The sequence below is a fragment of the Crassostrea angulata genome, chromosome 3 (genome assembly GCF_025612915.1).
Source record: "Crassostrea angulata isolate pt1a10 chromosome 3, ASM2561291v2, whole genome shotgun sequence".
Lineage (NCBI taxonomy): Eukaryota > Metazoa > Mollusca > Bivalvia > Ostreida > Ostreidae > Magallana > Magallana angulata.
Window position 1 is genome coordinate 14,527,578 of NC_069113.1, and position 21,358 is coordinate 14,548,935.

Consider the following 21,358-nt stretch of genomic DNA (forward strand, 5'->3'; position numbering starts at 1 on the left):
AGTATGAATTGAGGCAATCGTCGACTTTGAAATCACTTTTTTTAGACTTCAAACGCCCTATTTGTAATTTCTCGAGGTTTGTGAGTTTATACATATAGTCACAAGCACTTCTTGTAAATTGACCATTACGTGTTTACAACCTATTCAGCAGCCCAATTGCAAACTATATGCACTGGAAAATGTTACAGCTCATTACGATCATTGCTAATGTTTATACCAATTAAACCAAAACTTTGATATTGGTGAATATCAAGATATTAATTTTGTTTAAATCATGTTATAAATACATTGTATTTACATGCTGAATTGAAATAATTAGCAAATAAACTTCTAGATTAGTGTAAAACTAACTTAGAATAAACTTAAACCACGTCTATCGGCCACCTAAGTTTTGGGTAAATTGTCCTAGCTATGCACTCTTCTAGTTACGGACTTAAGTCTAAGAAAGTTATACTTAAGTAACCTTTATGTTACGAGCCCCAAATGTCCTGTATGTACATCTATACTGTGGCGTCCTAATGTTATGTTATAGCTAATATATGGTTTCCTCTGCTATTTTACTCGACATCTTGTATTTACAGTTACAAGTATCATGTGGTATACTCTGCTATTTTACTCGATATCTTGTGTTTACAGCTTCAAGTATCATGTGGTATATACCCTGCTATTTTACTCGACATTTTGTATTTACAGCTACAAGTATCATGTGGTATATACCCTGCTATTTTACCCGACATCTTGTATTTACAGCTACAAGTATCATGTGGTATATACCCTGCTATTTTACTCGACATCTTGTTCTTACAGCTACAAATATCATGTGGTATACTCTGCTATTTTACTCGATATCTAGTATTTACAGCTACAAGTATCATGTGGTATATACCCTGCTTTTTTACTCGACATCTTGTATTTACAGCTACAAGTATCATGTGGCGTTCCCGTCGCTCCAGTTCTTCTTCTACGTTCAAGAGACATCAAATTCAGGAAAAACTGAACATTTCACGTCGGCGTTCCTCGGTGTTCGGTGACGTCACAGACGAAAGAGAGGTCACCCTGCCCCTACCTACGTCACCGTCTCGTTCCTATCAGGATTCCACGTGGAGATTCACCGTGTTCTCTATAGTACTGGGCCTGGTGATTTTTATCGTGATTTGTTTTTCATTTTATCAAAGAATAAAGTATATTTTGTGAATTAAGAAAAATATGAATTTTATAGCACATATCTTGGGTACATTTTTTTTATTATCCCATGTGTTTGAACAGCACACAGCCAATGCATAAATATTTTTCATTATAAAAATTAACGTTCAAACCATTTTTTTTTTTTGAAAAACTGCATGTTTTATATGCACAATTGATACATTTATTCAAATAATAAATTAAACTTTAATTTACATGTTCGCTGTTAAATCTTGATCTTAAAGCTGCTCATCTGATTGATTACATTTTATGGACGCTGTAAAACGACGCTATTATTTCATGTATATTTAAGCATTACAGTTGAGTTTTCTCAATCAATCAACTAAGCTTAATAATTTTGAATAAAAATAATGTGCAAAAATGCGTTTATATAACCTTTCCAAGAGGAAGTCAAATTGAAGAGAAATGGATGGCCGTGGCCATTTTTATACATGTACCATTTTGATCTCCTTAAAAAGAAGAGGTCTGTAAACAGCTAGATTTAAAAAACTTCAAATTTAAAGCTGAAGTATATTTTATCTTTACTTAATAAAACCTAAAATTTAAAGTAGATTTGATTGATAATTTTTTTACCTACCAGCCTCCTCAAAGGGGTAAATATTAAAATTGCGCCCGTAAATTATAAGATTTGACATACTACATGTAGTAGTTGCTAAAACATTAAAGAACCTATGTGTATAGAACAGTTTCTACTCTTTGAAGAATGCATAAGTAAACAATGCGAATAATTTTTTTTCATTTGCACCCGCGCTCTGTATTTCCTTTGCAACCCGACAAAAATTTTTCGTGAAAGATTATGTTAACATCTTTCTTCGGTTTGTTTAGAAATAATAAGCACTACACCTTTTTTATTGTTTTTCAAAAATGTTCTTTGTTTCACAAAATTTTGAACACATAAATAAACTAACGGGAAGTAAACAAAACCATAAAAGAATAAGTACAAACGGTCTTCAGTTACAAGTTCCATTGATTCAAACAAAAACCATTGAATACGAAACCTTGGTAAAACCCTTATACTTTCACTACGTACGTCACTGGGATTAAGTAATGATGTACGTCTGAGTGATTTATACAGAAATCGAAAAAATATCAAAGATAATATTTTCCGGTTCTTATGGCGTTGCTTTTATTTGCCCGTTAGTTATATGGTCGTTACGACTTCAAAACCGTATGGAATCTTTCATCGTATAATTGCAGCGTTAAACTAACTTCAGGCGCGTGTTTTAAGTTCAAATGCAAGTATATGAAGACTTCCATTGTAATTATCCATTTCCTGGGTTGTTTTCGAGGATTTCAAGATTTATGTTTATTGAGCAATGCAGATATGATGATAGGTGATGCATGGACAATAAAATTCATATGCGGCATGTATTTCTATGGCGGTAAGGTGTTACCGAGTCAGTTAGCTGATATTGTCCAGTCATTGACAGATAAGTCTGAGGTTTTTTGTTCGGGAGATCCGTAATTGACAGGGGTCCCGTCCGTATTCGCTCTTTTACACACGCACGCGACAGCGCTTGGAGACAGACGGTCGCGCAAATATGAGGAATCCCAACATTCTTCTCCAGCGTCGTCGCTCTAGTGTCAATCTCAACAGCGCAGACGACAATTTACTAAATCGCAGACGATCGAGCATAGGGATGGCGGGTGAGGACGTGTTGCAGCAGTTTAGTAACAGGAGACGTTCCTCCGTAGTTACAAATGGGCAACCGCCTGCATTTAGCAAACCCAATTCTTCGAAACGGGGACCAAGATCTCCTCCCTTAAGAAGGGATTCCATCGGATCGTTCCAGATTTGTAGAGGGACATGCTGCTCACGCTTGTTGAATGTGAGCGAGGAGCTAAATGTGCCCATTCATGCTGGATTTGGGCGCTGCTGTAGAAGGGTCTCTAAGCAGTTGGAGAACGTGATCTCTGATGAAGCCTGTGCACGGAGATTCACGATCGTCACCGTCTCCATGTTTCTCTTCATCTTCTGCGTGATTGGCTTCTCCGTTTATCAGCGACTACCAAAGCTAGAATCCGGGCCTTGAGCGCGCTTATTACAACTTACTCCGATACAATTGGTTCTTCCAACGATTAATCAGTGCTTTGTTTTTTTTTTTTGGAGACCTTTGCGAGATGAAAGCCCTTTGACAAATTGGCGGGAATGCAAGGCCATGCGGATATTATTTTATCCTACAGATCAAACGATACAAAAGGAAAAGATGGAGTGGAAATGAATTTGGATATCTTTGAGACATTGTTTCGAGCGGGATGTTCATGTTGTTGCAGGTAGTTTGACATGTACGTGCACACCTGTTGTCGATGTTTCCTTTGTACAAGCCGCCCCTTGGTTTCCGGGTTTATGAGTGACATCTGATTGACAGAGACCTTGTGGTGTCCTCTCGGACGGCGCCCCGGCCATAAATCGGTCAAGATGTGTCACAAACCTGTCAGCTTTATCGACAAACTTTCGGAATGTGTTGATTTTTGTGGAACATGCATTACTTAGGAACATTATATATAGAAGTGTTTTTGGAGATTTTGTGACGGCCAGAGCATTGTACAGATCGTACCGAGCATTGTTTTAGAATTCTTCAGCACAGAATAATCCTACCTCACTTTCATGTACCTTAAATTAAAGTGAGGATTTTAAGTTTATCAATGTGCAATTCAAAATGATGTCCACAAATCAAATGGTTCCGTCTTTTTCTCCAGTATAGGATTATACACCTGCGGCTATTAGTGGACAGATTTTTTTTCATTTTCTATCATTTTAGTAAAAAACTGTTGTTTACTAAAATATGTACAATTTAGATTTCTTGGCCCGAGAGAAAAAGAAGAAAATATCATGATGAATTTGAGAAAATAAAAAAGATGGAAACTTTTTGTCCTCTTTTCTTATCGACATCTCTGTTTGATGCCTATATCAAAAGCAAAAACAATAAATGGTGGCTGTTACAATTAATTTCCGAGACAAAATCATAAAAGAAAATCAGCGTTAAGTGATAACAATTCAGATCTGAAAATTTCAATGTATAGGGATAGTTAGTGCTGAGGACAAGATATTTAAAGAGCGTGATGTAAACAGTCGCCGCACGCTGGCGACGTTATTTCGTTACGCGTCGATGTCACGTATTTATATGTTATGACCTTTTTATATCTTTTTATCTATTCAACGAAATTTAATTATCTTTTTAGTTTAAACTTAAACTGGATTGGGCAAAATTTGATATATATCATTTTCTATCATTCAGAGTCCATGAGAAGAGTGTGTGACATTACTTTTGGACCACCCCTTGGATATTGATAGGTATTTTTAAGTTATGTAGATATCGCAATAGATTTCTCTGAAACTTACATAGTAAGAAGAAAAAATCGATACTTATTTAAGTTGACAAGATCCAGCCAGGCGTTAAACCCGATTACATTTTTGTACTTCTATCTCTACTCAGATTTTCTAAAAATCAAAATAAATAAAGCAAACACTTTTTTTTCTTTTTTTTGGAAATATATTTTGTCAATTCTAATTCAACAACAACAGGTTCTGTAAATGAAATAAATAAACAAGTAAAAAAAGAAAACTAGCTGGAGTGGGGGTCGGTAGTTTGTTCACTGGTTGTGGTTTTCGGGGCTTTCTATTCGTAACCTGTACGGGTTTTCTGAAGCCCCTGTGTGTCCTAGTCGAGCAGACTTAAACAATTGTTCTTGTTTCCACAGAGGGAGTCGGTAAAACTGGTCACGTGGATATTTCACTGCTTCTTTGAATTGTTTCTCGGAAAGGTTATGCTGAAAAGTAAAATGAGTACAAAACATTTTATTCAACCACTACAATGCAGCTACTGGTGACATTAATTTCTAAATTTTTTTCCAAGTATTTCTCGAACCTCTTTATGTTGGGGATCCACATCTTCTGGAAGTTCCCTCTTCAGCAAGTCTTTGTAGGAGTACTTGGTCCTTCCAAAATAGGTCCGATCCACCATCTAAATGAACACAATTATCGTATCAATTGCTAGGCTTAGTAAATACATTACAGGGTTTTCTTTGAGCGTTTTACCGTGTACAAGCGCCACAGTAAACTTTTTAACGCACCACAGTACCATACAGTAGCATTAACCGCTTTTCAACAGTGTTAAATTGGTATTAATTTACGAAAAAATGAGGAGGGAATATAACTTTAAACTTTTTTACATGTGTACTGAAACATTTGTATTCAGAATGTAATTGATCTTCAAATAAATGACGTTCACGTGATTTGTGTCACTTTAAAATCATGTAAATGACGGAGAGCCAAACATTATGAACTAGAATTTGATTCAAAAATACATGTAAATCAACTTAATTACGACTTATCATTACATACCTCTTTATCTATGTCAACCTTCATATTCTCTTGGCGAATCAGTTTCCGAGAAAGTTCATACGACTTTTCCCCCTATGAAATAAAATGAATTACTAGTATTACTCAAATTTATGACGATATTTTCTTTTGCCATATAATTGCCTTGTATTCAGCGCAAGAATATACAAAAATTGGACACAAAAATCTTTAATATAACTAATTATAATTGTTTTCTTACTCAATGTGTAACCAAAAAAATGCTTAATTTCATTGTTTTGAAACAAAACGAGGGGAGACAATTACCGATATTCCATCACTTGTCCAGTAGGGGAAGAACTTGGTGAATGAATCGGGTTCGTTATTCTGCGTTAAAAACCAGACACTAATGGTTTCGTCTGCTCTTCCAGCAGGGTCGGTGGCAATATAACGCTGAAATAAATGTACGTTATATTAGTGTGCCAATGGAATACCTTTTCCCTGTAGATTAAATTTGAATTTGTGTGATAATACTAATTCTGTATCCAGAAGAAATAGAAAATATTATTTGCATGCAGTCAAAATTAATAAAAGACATTTAAATACTGGCTCAACTTGACTCTATAATTACTTTTTGGAGTAATCTACTGTATATCATCAATTTCGAAAGATTATTTGCCGCTTCAATGGATCACTCTGAACTCGGAGATCACTCGATCTTCCAATAGAAACGAAACATATGATGCGCACAACTGACCATGCATTTCTATATTGTGTATGACTTTCTTTAAATATCAGTTTTACAGTTTCATACCTTATTTTAATGATAAATAATCTTCAAATGAAATCTACTCAAGCGCATTTGAAGTTTTAACCAAACGTAAATATTCAGCTCGCGGGTTGGCTAATAATCTAGAGCATTAGGTTCACCCATATACCAGTTTGAAGTACGTCTAAAGTAAACTAATGGTCTATAATAAGGTAAACTATAAGTGGTTCTATACCTTAAGGCAGACTGGTGTTTGTCTCTGCATACTTTCCACGACCTTTGATCCTGTCCATACATAGATCTGATCGTACAAGTCCAGGAGGAAGATCTCGTTCTCGCACAGGTCCTACAACAAATACACTCTGTGTACAATTTGACAGGACGCAGGAGAGACTGAGAAGATGGATTGGAAAGAGATATTTCCATCTATTTAGAACTTTGTTTGTACCTCTTGTTGGAAATTTTCAATGGAATTAAAGGAAATGTGGTCCTTGTTTAAACAGCATACTATAAGTCTTGGGAGTCTTCGATCCAAGATCTGAAATATAATACAACATTTTTATCTTGTCCACCAGTTTATACTGAATGTGGTACTGTTCGAATATGTACATGTATTTCAATTCAATTTACCTCAATATGGAAGTCCAGTGGATATTTCTGCTTTTGACCAATCAGGTTCCAGAAATATTTACTCTCTTTGCCCTCTGTTATTATGGAGTAATCGAATTTACTGAAATACCAAGTGACGAAAACGGTGAAAACTGTGTCTAATCTGCACTTACACAGATAATTTACAAAATGTTCACCCGATTACTTAAATCGAGATGATATCCTACCTTAGAGGAGAAATGTATCCTATCATTTGTTTAGCGTATTCCCTCTCAGAACCGCGAGATTTCTAAAGAAAACGAAAATAAAGGTAATTCATGAGATTTATTGAAGCTATATCTGGTTTTATAATTGCAGTTTAAAACTTTTATCCAATAATATCCCTTGATCTTTATCAGAAATTCCCATACCTGTCCGTACCACAGGAGGCACTCCTGTGAGGGGATGTGGAAGACGAAGGCTGCCGAGGAGTTCAGAGAGGAGGGAGTCACGGGCACCTGTTGGCGGTAGTACACAAGGGTCAAAGAGGGAGCAAAAATAGGGGTCTTAGCAACAAAAGTCTTACACTTAATTAATGAACCCCCCAAAAACAAGACTTTTAATGACTGTACGCAAAATCTTTTTAACATTTTGCTTTAACGGCACAGAAGGCATCTGAATACATATATGTATCATTTCCTACATATTTCTAAAGATCTAATTTATTTTTATCTGAAATTGCTTTGTTATCTTAATTTTCCGCGTTATATGATAATAACATATCCTAGTTGAGCAACATCCAACGTGTTCATGCGTCTATTTCACCTGTTGTACTCTCATGCTACAGTTCTCTGGATCGTGTTCACGTATACAAAACATCCGACTACTTTCTACATCCGGGCTATCTTCTAGTTCCTTGTCATACTGAAACAACAAGGTTCAAAGTCATTCTCTCAAAGTTGATACAAAGCAAAAGTAAAACATCATTTCTTGGTAAAAAACTTACAATAATCAAACAGTTTCCAAGAACAGACATTAAGTGAGGCGGCTCTCGTCCATCAAACACTCGAATCTGTGACCAAAAAGAGTTTGCAATTGTTGCTTAAATGTCATAATGAATGAGAGTAGTAAAACAAGCAAGTAATTAATGCTTTTCATAAAAGTTATTAATCAATATGAATCGATCATTATGAATTGAACTTACCACAATACATTGGTTGTTCAATGTCTTGTTCATGGATAGCACCAAATCTAGAACACTGTCCTGGTTATCGTTCTCAAGCTTTGAACCCTGAAAAGGTGTTCAGAAAATACGACGTGAACGCCACAATTTCATAACAAGTAGAAGAAACAACAGGGGTACACATGCTTTTGATTTATAGATATTTGACAAAACTTACCAGCCAGTAGTACAGCACTTGTTGTGTGAAGCTGCCGGTTCGAATACGATGGAGGACGATGTAACTGTTACCATTGTTAAAAATCCCATGTTGGTCATTATCCATTTTTATCATCTTGTCTCCATCTATCTTCCAAATCTACAGAATAAGTTGTAAAAAACAATGTTATAATACTGAATGTTTTCAATCAGGAGTTGTGTTTCTTTTTAGTCAGGTCTATCGTGTAGTTGATGTACAGATTGGGTTTTCAGAATTTTACACTAAAACAATCATAAATTAAACGAATCATCTTTCCACTGCAAAATTCTGTAAATCTCACAATGTTTTAGCAATCTCAGCCGTAATTCACCATTTGCGAGATGACCTTGACCTACCTCGGTTTCGTCCTCGCCGTCTGGTAGCGTGTCAGACGACCACAATTCGTTTTTCTTGGCAACCGTTCGTTGGTCTCGGCGGGAAAACAGTGCACGCTCTGTGTCAATCGAAAATTCATAATGATGAAAACAGGTAAAACTAAAACTCAAAACAAGGAAGGTATGTATATTAGGTAAGAAGGTTTTGTCGAATTTTATCATGATTTAGCTGATGGCTCACCAATATTTCCTATGCTGTACAATTTCTTTAGTTGTCTGTGTTTTGTATCTTTTTCCCGCCAATCATAGAAGTTCTTTTTAAAATCGTTGGGTTCAGAATCGTCAGCTATTCTACATATGGGAATAACTTCCGGATACTGTTTGTGTTGGCAAAATGTCTAAAAGAAAAAAAGGGACGGAACAATGGATTAATTTTCACCTTTAGCTACTTGTTATATACTATTAACTGAATCATTATCATAATTCAATGAATTCGTCGAACAATGTAATCAGCTAAATTGAATTTACCTTTCCCCTTTTAATTGCGTAGAGTATTTCGTTTTCGTGAGCCTGGGATCCGACCCAAACATACAACGGAAGTCGGGCACCTCGGTCCATCAGGTAACAGTCCTAATCAATTAGAATATCAATCCCGTGTCAGAAAATTGGCCTAGTTTTCAGGAATCAATCAGATGATGCAATCTGACCAAGAATCGTGCGATATCTTATATAACTGTTCTCCTGGACTACTTACCCGCTGGACTAAGTATCTCTGGTAAAACGGAGGTTTGGCAGCTTCCGGCATGTTGTACATCACGTGATCGCCGCTTACTCTGGATAAACAAAAGGTTAAACCTTATTTGATAACCCAACTTATTGTAAATTGGGTACAAGTGATAGAATAATGATCAACATTTTTGTCCTCTTTACCTGTGCATTCTCCTGTCGGCGTTTTCAGGGTCCACATCCCCTGGTCTACAGCACTGGGTCTGCTCAGAGAATTGAGTGTTGTTGTGGAGCTTCTTTTTGAAAGCTTCATTCATCACGTCGTCTTTTTCGTCTACAATTTTACCATAACTCATTTTGAGTTTTTTAACAACCAGATCTGTCTATTTATATAAATTTGAAGTGTAACAAAGCTTTTGCAAGGCTAGCCGCCGTATTCTCACCTACGACAATGATGTGCGAAATGCCTTCACGCTGCAAATTCCGGATTCTCTTTGCAACGTGGATTGCCTACAAGAGACATATTTAAACTTAGATGCAACGTTAAGAAAGAATGACAAAATCTTAAGTAAATTGTTCAAAAGCTTGTACATGTATATTGTAAAACTGAAAAGGTATAATTTTGTATAGAAATTGTACCTTGTTTCGGAGTGCGTAGTTACAATGGCGACCAATCCAGACGTACATCCGGGGAAATCCGTCCAAAATGCAAGCGGCTTCGGAATCCAACACCTCTAAGGAAGGTTCCGACTGTTGACAGAGATAAGAATGAATTCAACAATTATGATATCAGAGATAGATTTTTGAAGGATTTCAGTTAAATGGAATTAATTGCTTCTTACGCATGCGGCTCTGATGTACTTCCGGCCCGTGATCCGGTACATCCTCTTGGCGTAAACACTGGCGCGACTGACGGTGGTCTTTGGTTTGGATTCAATGTATCTATAATTAATAGATAGAATTTTATCATTTGATTCTTGTGGATAGTTTTAAAACTCAAATTCAAAGGTTAGTATTCACAAGTGTTACTGTTTTGTATAAATCTGATGAGGAAATAATTTAATATTAAACTTACACAATGCCGTCCGGGAAAAGTCGCATGAAACACGAAGATTCGTGGTACTGACTCTGACAAGGAACAAAAAGAGATACCATTGTTAATGATGCCGCTATCGCAATGCTTTCTCAAGTTAGAATTTAATCATTAAAAATGATGAGTGTACACAGAATGAAAGACAAAAGCATGCCTTGGGTTTGACAGTTTGAGTTGTCAGTGATTTTGGAACCTACCTCTCGTGAGAATATAGCCGCGTGCGTCACTATTCTATCTAGTTCATGGGCTTTTTCTTCTATAACTGTTTTGTGGTCCTGTTTTTAAGAAAATGATAACAGATTAAAAGTCTCTTTACATGAAGAATTGCTAGAAAGTTGAATGTTTGCAGACCAATATCTTCATTCTTATTACGTAAAGAATCAGAATCAGCTATAAGTACCTCATTCGCAAAAGCACCGATCCAGTAGTGTAGCGAGGCGTCGCCATCCTCATTGATCTGAAAAGTTGAGTTTAGATACATGTATCCTATATAACATGTACTACTGTTCGGCCATTACACCGTATCACAAGCACTATTGTTAACAAAACAGTGCATGTATCATATTTATATCATTTTGTCTCATATCCGTATCCAAAAAAAAAATTATGACCCCATGCTATAAATTCTCTACCATTATTTCACAATATCGTACATGTATTACATGTATAACTACTAGTACTATGCAGCAATCGTGTTTTATTTACTGAAATATATATATATATGTAATTTTAATTGTACTACCTGTGCTATTGTAATGTCAAAACAATACGTACAGTCTATCTTGTTCTAACATTCTTTTGTAATGTCTCAACATTGTACGACATGTTCTGTTGCAATGTCAAACCGGTGATTTATATGTTTCATTATACTGTTTTAAAACGCATTATACGTTCTATTGGTATCACATAAACGACTGATATTATATCACGTGCATCAATAAATGTTACACCGTCATTAAACATATTGATATTCTTTTATAGTGTCACAATTCTTCTTTTTTTAAATTACAACGCAGAATTCCATGTATATACTATATTGTACTGTCACAAACCGAAATCAATCTGCTTCCAACTTTTACAGTTGAAGTGGGAATTATAAATATTCGTCAAACAAGTCGGCATACCTGCAATGCGATGTAAGTAGCACCCTCGTGGAAGAATCCGATATCTCGTTCCTCTGTCTGAATAAGTCGTGATTTGCCCTGTGACAAGGAGAAAATATATAACATTTTACTCAATGCACCTTATACATGTAATTCATTCTTTAGATGTATACCAAAGGATAGCTTGTAAAGCTCATTTCGATCAAACTGAATATTCAAGTTATATATAATACATGATTTACTTCTTAACAACATCAAAATTTGCATAATTGACGATTTTTTGATAAACAGTGACGTATATACGTCCCTGTCATAACATATTAATACAAATACTATAGTAAGTCAGAAATTCATTTAGAAATTTCGAATTGTAACCACTGATAGGGTCAAAGTATCGGAAAAACAGTGGTATATTTACCTCCAACCGCCAGACGGTCAAACCCGGAACGTCTTTAGTGACGTCAACAAACGCAGGCTCCTGGTCCATGAGGGAGGATTTCTCCTGTTTGACCTTCACCCCGGGGTCACGGACGTCTATGTCCACATGGTTGTTGGACAGCGAGCTGAGGTACGTCCGGGATGTGGAGGGTCGCTTACTGCTGTACGGTTTATACGTCTTCTCGCTGATAAATGTCGGACTCTTCACCAGACGATCCGGGAGGGCGGAGGGTGCGCGGGGAGGGGAATCACAGAGCCGATCCAAATCCGACCTCCTTGCGCGAGAGCGAGGCCGGGCACCTGCAAAAACGTGAAATGAAACAGTTTTGATTGCCCTGATTAAAGAAAAAAGAAAACATTCCATAATGAAAGCGCAAACATCGCCGTGGCCTTAAGTAGCTTACACTTCAATATTGATGAATCGTGGCTTGGATTGATATAAATTGGAATGTATATCGCCGCTTTATTGCCTTGACAAGCCTTCATCTACATCCAATACATCAACGACGGGTAATTTAATAAGAAGAATTCTATTAAGCCCTATAACGATATTCACTACTTCCTCAACAAAACGTACCTGAACTTGATGCCATCTCCATGGCGTATGGCCGCAATTATTAATTCCACAGAATCGGTTTATATTGTCATTACAGAGAATTCAACTGACTTTGCACAATGGCAACTGCCATGACATCCAGAAAACAAAAGAGAAAGTCAGAACAACAGCGACCCGGCTTTGTGCACGTTGCAGACAGAACCTTTTCATTATCTGTCTTGTGTCGAAATCAAAACACCATCAGAAATCAGACCTTGACAATGAGGACTTCTCATCTATACATACGGCCCGTTTACTCAGATCTACTCTCTTCTGCAAACACAGAAGGATAGTAATTGATTTTGCCTGCGCTGTATTTGAGTGTAATGGTGACCAGTAAGTACATGAATTCCTTACGACATCCTCGCACTGTGACTATTCAGTAATTAACATTGCCATTAAATGGGTAAATATTGAAATATCTCAAGTGTCCTACGACTTTTAATTGGAATCCTGACTCGGATTATCCGTAAGGCCTCTTCTACTCTGAATCATTTTGTCGACACAAATGTACCTTTGAAATGAAAAGTCTTTGCTTTGTGAAATTGTTTAAGCATCTATTCCTCTATTGGCGTCTTGAAAAGTTTGTATATCTGGCTTTTAGCAATATAAATTCGCGTTCATTATTCGCCAAGACACTTTCAGACATGGAATAATACAAACAGACGCCCAATGAAGGCAGGGCATTGCCTACTTTAAGACCCTTGCATTTATTGCAATTTCCGACTTCTCTTGAACCACAGGTCCCCAAACAAACAACAGACTCTATATAACGACGGTCGTTAAAATTTACATAGTTGATAGATTATATAAATATCTACACAGATAATACATTAGTCAGATTGTTGAGATTTAGGATTAGAAAATCAGCTTATTTTGAAATCCAAAACAAATCAAGGCAGCGACAAGGGGATGGCAAGCTTTGACAGTATGGCTTATTTTTTTAGAGATGATATATCTCTAACGCTCGAGGAAGTTATCATTAGCTTTCAAATATTCTAATCCTTTATTATTTTTCCCGATAACATCAACGTTAATTAATAAGGTTAATTTTGGAGGCGATTTGGGAGCAAGACCAATATACCGGAAAAGGAAGCAATTTAACTTGTTTTCAGATTAAGGTTTAGAAAAGAGCCGTGGACAACATCTGAGAAGTTATAGCTCTATCGGGTTGTATTCCAGTTTAAAAAAGCTTTTGTTGTGTCGTAACACGCCATATTTTTAATCAATAAACATGTATTGACTTTGATGATTAATAAAGAGATCAGAGCACTCGATCCCGTCGAACTTTAAGTGCTTTCTTTAATATTCCTTATCACCCGTCATGTACTGGGGTCAGAATATTTGATTCATGAATGTCACTGCATTTTTTTTCAACGTGCTTTGGTCGCGGTAATCTGGACTAAACCTTTTTAAAAACTTGGGCTTAAGTCTTGTAGAGCCTGCGATCGGGTCTATGAGGGACAGATCTAATGAGATTCAAGAGAGTGATTTACATGACGAGTATGAGCGATCCTATGAAACGTGTTGTAAACACCAGAATAGAAAATAATACTTTGTTTAGCTACAAGATTTTAAGTTCGCTTCAACTCTTAGGAGTCCAGACCACTCCTTTCCATTTACAAGCACCTTGCTCCTGGTTTCTTGGAGTTAAACCAAAACAAAACATTGACAGTGCTAGGACCAGACTTAGGGACCATTATTTACTTAGGGAGGAGAGTATATGTTTGGTATAGGTTACACTGGCGCATTCACTCGGTACTACTTCACGGCCAATTAGAATGCACTGCTGCTCAGATATCGAGACCTTAATGGATAAAAAAAGAAACCGATCAACATCCATTGTTCATTTTTATTACTTATCTAAATATAAAACTCACAGACAAGTCGAGTGTTTGACTAATCATAAAAACGCCACATACTTTATTTGCCGAAGCAATTCAATGTTTAAAGGGACGAAATGCAATAAAACAGCTATTTAATAATGACAGAAGCAATAATCGCTCCTATGAAATTCAATTGACAAATTTACTTCATTTCTAGCGTGAATGTTTGTTGAAAACCATAGGAACCTGTGTACTTCACAATCCCTATTCCTCTAAATGGATTAAACATTTTTAATATATTGTCATTCATTCTATTCGCGGAAAGGAGTTTCGCAGCTGTAATTTCTTGATTAAAAGAGAAAATCCCCATGAAAGAGCCCTATTGAAACTCCCCTTCTGACTGAGGTTTGTGTATTGGCTCCGGCTCGCGAATGCATTCAGCGCCTCCTGAATATTATAAAAATGGGTCTGAACCGTAATATGACATTTAACATCTGGTCAAATACAGGTAGCAGATTAAACAAACAATTCAGCGATACCGCGGTGTCTGAATATTACAAAGAGATAAACATTTTATCTGTACTTTGAAATAGATACGAATATTAAATCTTTGATGTCATCTGAATTAGGCAATGTTCCTTGGTACAAAAGACTGCGGTTTAAATTGTTAAACTTATTGCGCCGCCTATAGATAGGTGTTGTAATTTCTGATCCCTCTTTGGTTTTGTAATAACCGGGTTTTTTTTCCTTAGCTTAAAGACTGTAGTATGACATTAACTGAATATCACTCGGAGAGAGAGAGAGAGAGAGAGAGAGAGAGAGAGAGAGAGAGAGAGAGAGAGAGAGAGAGAGAATATATTTAACTACATCATGTAACAAACTATTAGTAGTCCTATAGTTGCAATGAATATAGAATTCGATCTAGCCATATTAAATAGATAATTAATAAACCAAGCTCATCAAGAGCAGTAACGTAATTATATAACCTATAGAATCATTAAAAATTAAACAATATTTTGCCTCAATTATAAAACCCAAATGCAAAACGAAAAGGACAGGATTTTCTGTACCACGAAACCACCAAAGACCTTACAAAGGACAGGATTTTCTGCCTTTAATTCACTAATTGAAAACGACGACACCACCAAAGACCTTACAAAGGACACATTGCGTAGATTTCCTTCTACATGTACCTGAGGTTTTCTTTGGGAGTGAAAGCTGGAGGTCTTACCTCTTCTGAAGCCCCTTTCTCCTTTCATTTCTTCAGTATATATTGCGTGTCTTAGTTTCCTGTCCGCCGTGAGAACTATAAATCTATTCCATTGAATCTCAATTATTCCATCGTTCGAATCATTAATGCTGTTTTACAGACCGTGCACAAAAGATATCCTGATCTTATATTGGTGTATAGAGGCGATACAATGATATTAACCGCTTGCTTATACGGAATTTATTAGAAGTGTACATGAGTCCCAAAAACCTTGTTGACACTCGCACCGCCTAGATCTATCTTGGGAGATTATTATATCCGTTTAAAAGAAAGATTTTCTACAGATAAGTCCATAAGCAAACACTTGCACAATGTGGGCCTTGATGGGGTCCTTTAAATGAAAATGGTTCACGACAATGCCGTGAATGGGAGAGTTCGGGGTATCACTCGCAGACTGGATAAAGCCCCGTGTCGCGTGAGGATACAGCGGTGTCAATGGAATGGGAGACGTTGTCGGGCCTTGCTGAGGAACTCATGGATGTTCAATACCGCAATCAATAAGGTCATGTTTGCTCTTTGAAGTCTCAGTCGTCACAAATAGCACACCTTAACGATTTGCCAGCGTCAAAAGGTATGCAAGTAGTTACATTACCACCTGTAATACTGCGCAACACACAGGAGCACTTAGAAAATAAAAGCAGACGGCAGCACAGCAACCTTGCAATTGAAAATCACCAAGAACCCCTCGCTTGCTTCTCACTACAGTTTCTACTTTCATTAGGGTTTCGCAAATGCCACAAGTTAAGCCGTCTTATAAATCAAACCGGATTTGTTAATGTTATTCTTTTACAGAACAACGCCATCCGCGTTGTTCTTTAGAACACCTTTGATTTATAAATACAGTCAACCCTCGGAGATTAACTTTTGGTTACAATATGAAGCTGGAAAAACCTGTCGATTTAAAGCACATCTGTAATTAAAATCTTCAAGGATTAAGTCTGAAGGTTGCGTCGCTGGATTAATTCATTAAAAGTAACAAAGAAAAGTGGAGCTGCAGGGGTTAATAAAAGTATTGGGATATGGTCAACAAAGAAAAACAAAAGGCCTATGGGTCTAAATGGTCGCCTGATGAAATGGATTAGAAGAAAAAGAAGTTTCTTTTACTCAATGGATTTTCACAATTTTTTCCTATTCCCTATTCTGTGACCTACTCTTTAACTCCGGAAATTTATAACCTTCATAATTAACTTATTTCAATCGTACAATATTTGCTGCAATGCTACATGATACTAGTACTCACAAATAAAGGAAACAAAAATTAAAATATAGAAATTATGCATTTTTTACCGTTTGCTTCTTATAGTTCTATATTTGGACTAAAATCCTTTATTGGTTGACCAGTATAAGTAGATGCCGATAGCTTGCGTGCTAAATCTAATTTGTAATTACAGTAAGCGCGTTTACACAAATCGAAAATGGAAAAAGGTTTCATGAAAAGTGTCACCAAACCCACTAGTGCATATATCATGAATTTTCAAAGTATTCATTTTTTGCTCTTATATATTTTGATTAGCACAGGGAGGAAGGATTAACATTTTGAAACTGTATTTCTCTGCGCAACCTAATTGTTATTTTAAAGCTTTGAAGTGTCTGATGCTAACCTTTACGAAGAATTATGAACAGGGAGGGATCGCAATAATGAAAAAACCTAAAAAAAAAAAAAAATAAATAATAAAATAAAAAAGAATAAAAATAAACGAAGGACACCTCTCGACTGGCATTTATTTTCATCGATTTGGTTCTCATAAAGATTTCATCCAACAAAATGTTTTTTAAACCCCTACAAATGATAAATCAGCCATAATGTTAGCATTAATGATAGCAACAAAGTAACACCACATTGCAGAAACAAATATTTGCATGTTACAAGGAACTCTCGTAACGGAAAATATCGACAGGATGTTGCATCAAATATTAATTTCCCGATTATTCAATTCGTTTTTTTCCCAAAGTCTTTAGGGGAGAAATGAAATCAATGAAGCTTTGTGGTACCACAATAGCCCTTTGTGTCTTGTTGATGCAAGAAAGACCCTGTGTTTAGTGTTTCAGCACTACATCTCTAGCAGATATGTTTCCATATACATCCATGTGAACTAATCGTAAGCGCAGAAGAAGCGTGGATAGTATAAAAGAGATGGCAACCGTTTCCACCAAAATCTTAGAGTTGTATAGGGATATACCGGTATATTATTAATGACCTATGAAAAAATTTCTTTCGCTAAAATACAAAGAGAACCTTGATAACGATACTTTAAATAACCGCCTCTAGTGTTAAGAATATATAAGGAACAATTATTGGCTAGCAACCAATAATTAACAATACTACAAATCTAAATGTAACTCTAAAATCTGCATTTTTTAAGTGTAAAGAAATACAAAAGGTACAGTTATTAGCTTGCAGGCTTGTAGTAATTAAGACAACAAAAACAAATATGTAGCTGCAGTCTTTGTGGGTAAAAATTGGTTGAGCGTTGAGTTCATTCATTACGGCTATCATTAAAAGAAATAAATATGCTGCAGCAATTTCCATCAAATCAATTTTTGACAGATAATGCCGCCTTAAACTCCATCAGCAATCGCATTTGCTCCTTAGATAAGCCTATGCACCATAAAAATTGAAGTCATCAATTTCATACAAGACTGGTTTCATCCATAGATTGTAATTTTGAGATATTTTTTTTAACGATTTAACCATTTTTAGGTGCCTTGTCGTTAGGAAGAGTCATTTTTTACACAAACATCTGATCGCAATACAGGTACATTTTCATATATTCTTCTTTATCAATGAATCAAACCATTAGAACATTTCCATGGCTCGGATCAACGCAATACATAAAGCATATAACCGGATGTTATCGGTACGTGTAGTACTATTTTAAAAAACCAGTTGAGACATTTTATCACTAAAAAAATCAAAAGTAATTCAAAATATGACATAAAGGAATGAAGAAACAAGTTTAACAAAAATACTTACAGTTTTCCAGTATAACGTTTAGAAGACAACTGATCGAACATCCACGAAAAAACTACCACTAACATACGCAAAAAATTAGCATTTTGTAAATACTTACCCTCTTGGAATCGAGGTATTTTTATCATCTCTGAATAAAATTCCTTTTAAAGAACGATTTTCTGCTACACTTCTAGAATTAACATCACGGGCCAGATAATTAAAGCGATTAACATGTCGATCTGGCGCTGGATAGGAGTCTTATCTTGTGAAGAATACCTTATATTATTCGGTCCATTGGCGCCGTTTGTAACACTGCGATATTGATCGCCCATGTGGCATATAAAGGACCAGGGGCCCGTGCCTGCCTCATAGCCTTACTGTATCAAACGGCCATTTAATTGTACAAAGATCAAATTTCATCTATAATTCTCCTTCCTTTGATTTTTGTAATCTCAGACGAATGCCCTGATTGGATTTATGGGCTTTTTTCCCCCTCTCTATTGAACCAGAATGGGGTGCGTGTATATATATATATGTATATATATATATATATATATATATATATATATATATATATATATATATATATATATATATATATATATATATATATATATATATATATATATATATATATATATATATTAACCTAAAGGGCGATGGAGCAATAGTGTATTGGTCTGCGGTTGCAAAGCAAAATCAGAGCTACATTGGAACATTGAAAACCTGGTGACCAGCCAAATTACGAAGTTGTCCCTGTTATAATTAAACACCTGAGATGAAATATAGAATTGTATTAACAATACATACTGCGCAATATATACACTGGAGTAAGATATACAAGTTTGGATATAAGGGTCGTGGTTGAAGACCTGCACAAATTTCGCCCCCTGTGGTGAATTCTACACATTGTACATACATGTATAGTATTTCACAATATAAGCAAATCAATTCTTTCAAAATCGGAATACAAGCAGAACACACAAATACGAAGAATAAGGAGAATTTAAACACCGCTATCATTTCCATAAAAAACTACCCTGCTATCAATCTTAGTCATCACCGGTTAGACACCTCTAGTGAAAACTAAACAAGGCTTGAATAGCTATTCTGGAAGACGATTTCTTTGTTTGTTTTACATAATTATCAGCACCGCTGCAATGCTGTGTTAGCATACTTTCTGTAGACTTATTCTACCCTTCTCTACACCCTTGACAACAGGTGTCATATTCCTAATTTTTGCTGTACCCTTCAGAGCCATCAATGGTCGATTTTTAAACCCCAAAGCTCGAAGAACCTGCTCAAATTCCGAAGAGAAATAAATGAAACCTTTGTCCTCAGGGATTTCGCATGTATACAAGAGCGGTAAAGTCTGCAGATCTGTTTTCAAACCTCTTTTCACTAGAATAATTCCTCACAAGAAATTCAAATATACACCCATGTGGTGTATTATCTAGACAAACAACAGAAATACTATATAGAAGTGTTGTCACCGACTTCATCTACAAAATTATTTTTTTGGATTTTTTCACAAATGTAAAATTTTGAAATGTTTGAAAAAGAAACGTACCTTCTGAAATCCACTACAGTTGGTATAAGAGATCGGTGTGGTAGAATTTGAATTATATGTACTATATCTTCGGTGTAATTTTCTTTTTCAAAACTTTTATTACATCCTTACAGATTCGAGTTATCTTTATTATACGGATAATAAAAGGCTACATTATTAGTTTAATAAAGTATGAAGAGCAGTGTCGCATTTCAACAAAGTCCATAAAATCTGAAGTGTACTTTACTAATATACATAACTGCATTTGATGGCGACTTTCACTTAACTTTTAATAAACTTGTTATTCTAATGGCAGCGTGTTAAATGTAGGCCTTAGTTGGTGTCGGGGAATTACTGTCTCAATGATTAGCGTTCCGTTAAATGTAGCTACATTAAATGATAAAACCTCGCCTAATAATTTACCTTCTCTCATCAATGTGCTCAAAAATGTCATTTCGTACGACATTTTCTAGATGCTATCTATGCAGACCGCTTTCACGTGCAATTTCAAGCCCTGTCGTGCCAATTGTCGTAGGGAAACAAGGCATAAGACAAAATGGTCGATTCGTGGTGGTCTGAAACAAAGGAGAAAGTGTACGGTTACCGTATATCTATGGTCCTATAGTTTTAACAAGAACAACGTAACAGATTGTTTCTTAAGAAAGATTGTAATCGTCCAATTTTCAAGATATTAATCATGACGAACACACGATGTGACGTCATTAGACATTTAATTAAAAAAAGCTTAATTTTCTCGGTTTTTAAAAGAGCTTTTACGGAACTATTCTACTTCGACCAATTCCTACTACCAAGGATGATTAAGAAGACAACGATTTAATTTACCTTCTGTGGTTTGGGGAGATCTTTTTTGTGGCCGTAAGCACTTCAATTCTCCGAGAACTCCGAACAAGCCGTCAATAAAACGAAATCTTGGGCATTATTTCTGGCAACAACTAATAGACATAAATTAGGAATGTCAAGCAATAATCTTTTTATTCGGCTCTCGGTGAATAGAGTGACGGAATTCCAACAAATCTTTGATGATAAGGGCCTGGTTAATCAACGTAATACCCCATTTCTATAGGCGTCTTCTAACGACAGCGATAGTCTTGTGTGAACATTCCCTGCGCGAGGGTTAGAGAGCCCCGCGTGCACTATGGAAACTGACCCACCGCTAACTGAATCATTTTGA

General features: G+C 36.0%; 1 protein-coding gene across 5 annotated transcripts; it reads right to left on the minus strand.

Annotated features, from left to right (window-relative positions):
• Positions 1-4,680: 4,680 nt before the first annotated feature.
• Positions 4,681-21,313, minus strand: LOC128176369 (advillin-like). 5 transcript variants are annotated; one of them, XM_052842635.1, is made up of 28 exons: positions 21,010-21,313; positions 20,590-20,741; positions 11,954-12,273; positions 11,557-11,634; positions 10,833-10,889; positions 10,630-10,707; positions 10,415-10,467; positions 10,182-10,281; positions 9,979-10,089; positions 9,783-9,849; positions 9,544-9,673; positions 9,368-9,446; positions 9,142-9,243; positions 8,855-9,011; positions 8,635-8,732; positions 8,261-8,398; positions 8,065-8,151; positions 7,867-7,932; positions 7,686-7,784; positions 7,292-7,378; positions 7,109-7,170; positions 6,903-7,002; positions 6,721-6,810; positions 6,508-6,618; positions 5,831-5,956; positions 5,549-5,620; positions 5,073-5,168; positions 4,681-4,974 (listed from the first exon to the last, which is right to left on the minus strand). In XM_052842635.1, the coding sequence occupies exons 2-28, from the start codon at positions 20,630-20,632 to the stop codon at positions 4,798-4,800; spliced, it is 2,784 nt and encodes a 927-aa protein (XP_052698595.1). In that variant the 5' UTR covers positions 20,633-20,741; positions 21,010-21,313; the 3' UTR covers positions 4,681-4,797. The 5 variants fall into 5 exon arrangements, with proteins under 5 accessions (XP_052698595.1, XP_052698598.1, XP_052698596.1 ...); XM_052842638.1 differs by lacking the exons at positions 20,590-20,741; positions 21,010-21,313 and adding an exon at positions 18,736-18,887; XM_052842636.1 differs by lacking the exons at positions 20,590-20,741; positions 21,010-21,313 and adding an exon at positions 15,626-16,377.
• Positions 21,314-21,358: the final 45 nt, after the last annotated feature.

Bases quoted from the DNA above. Each gene is read 5' to 3' on its own strand.
- LOC128176369 (XM_052842634.1), bottom strand. From the start codon at position 12,459: ATGAAGGCTTGTCAAGGCAATAAAGCGGCGATATACATTCCAATTTAT. The intron at 9,674-9,782 runs GTGAGAATACGG...GTAAAATTGTAG, and splicing joins TTCGCACATCATTGTCGTAG to ACGAAAAAGACGACGTGATG. The intron at 5,169-5,548 runs GTATGTAATGAT...GTGTTCATTTAG, and splicing joins AGGTTGACATAGATAAAGAG to ATGGTGGATCGGACCTATTT.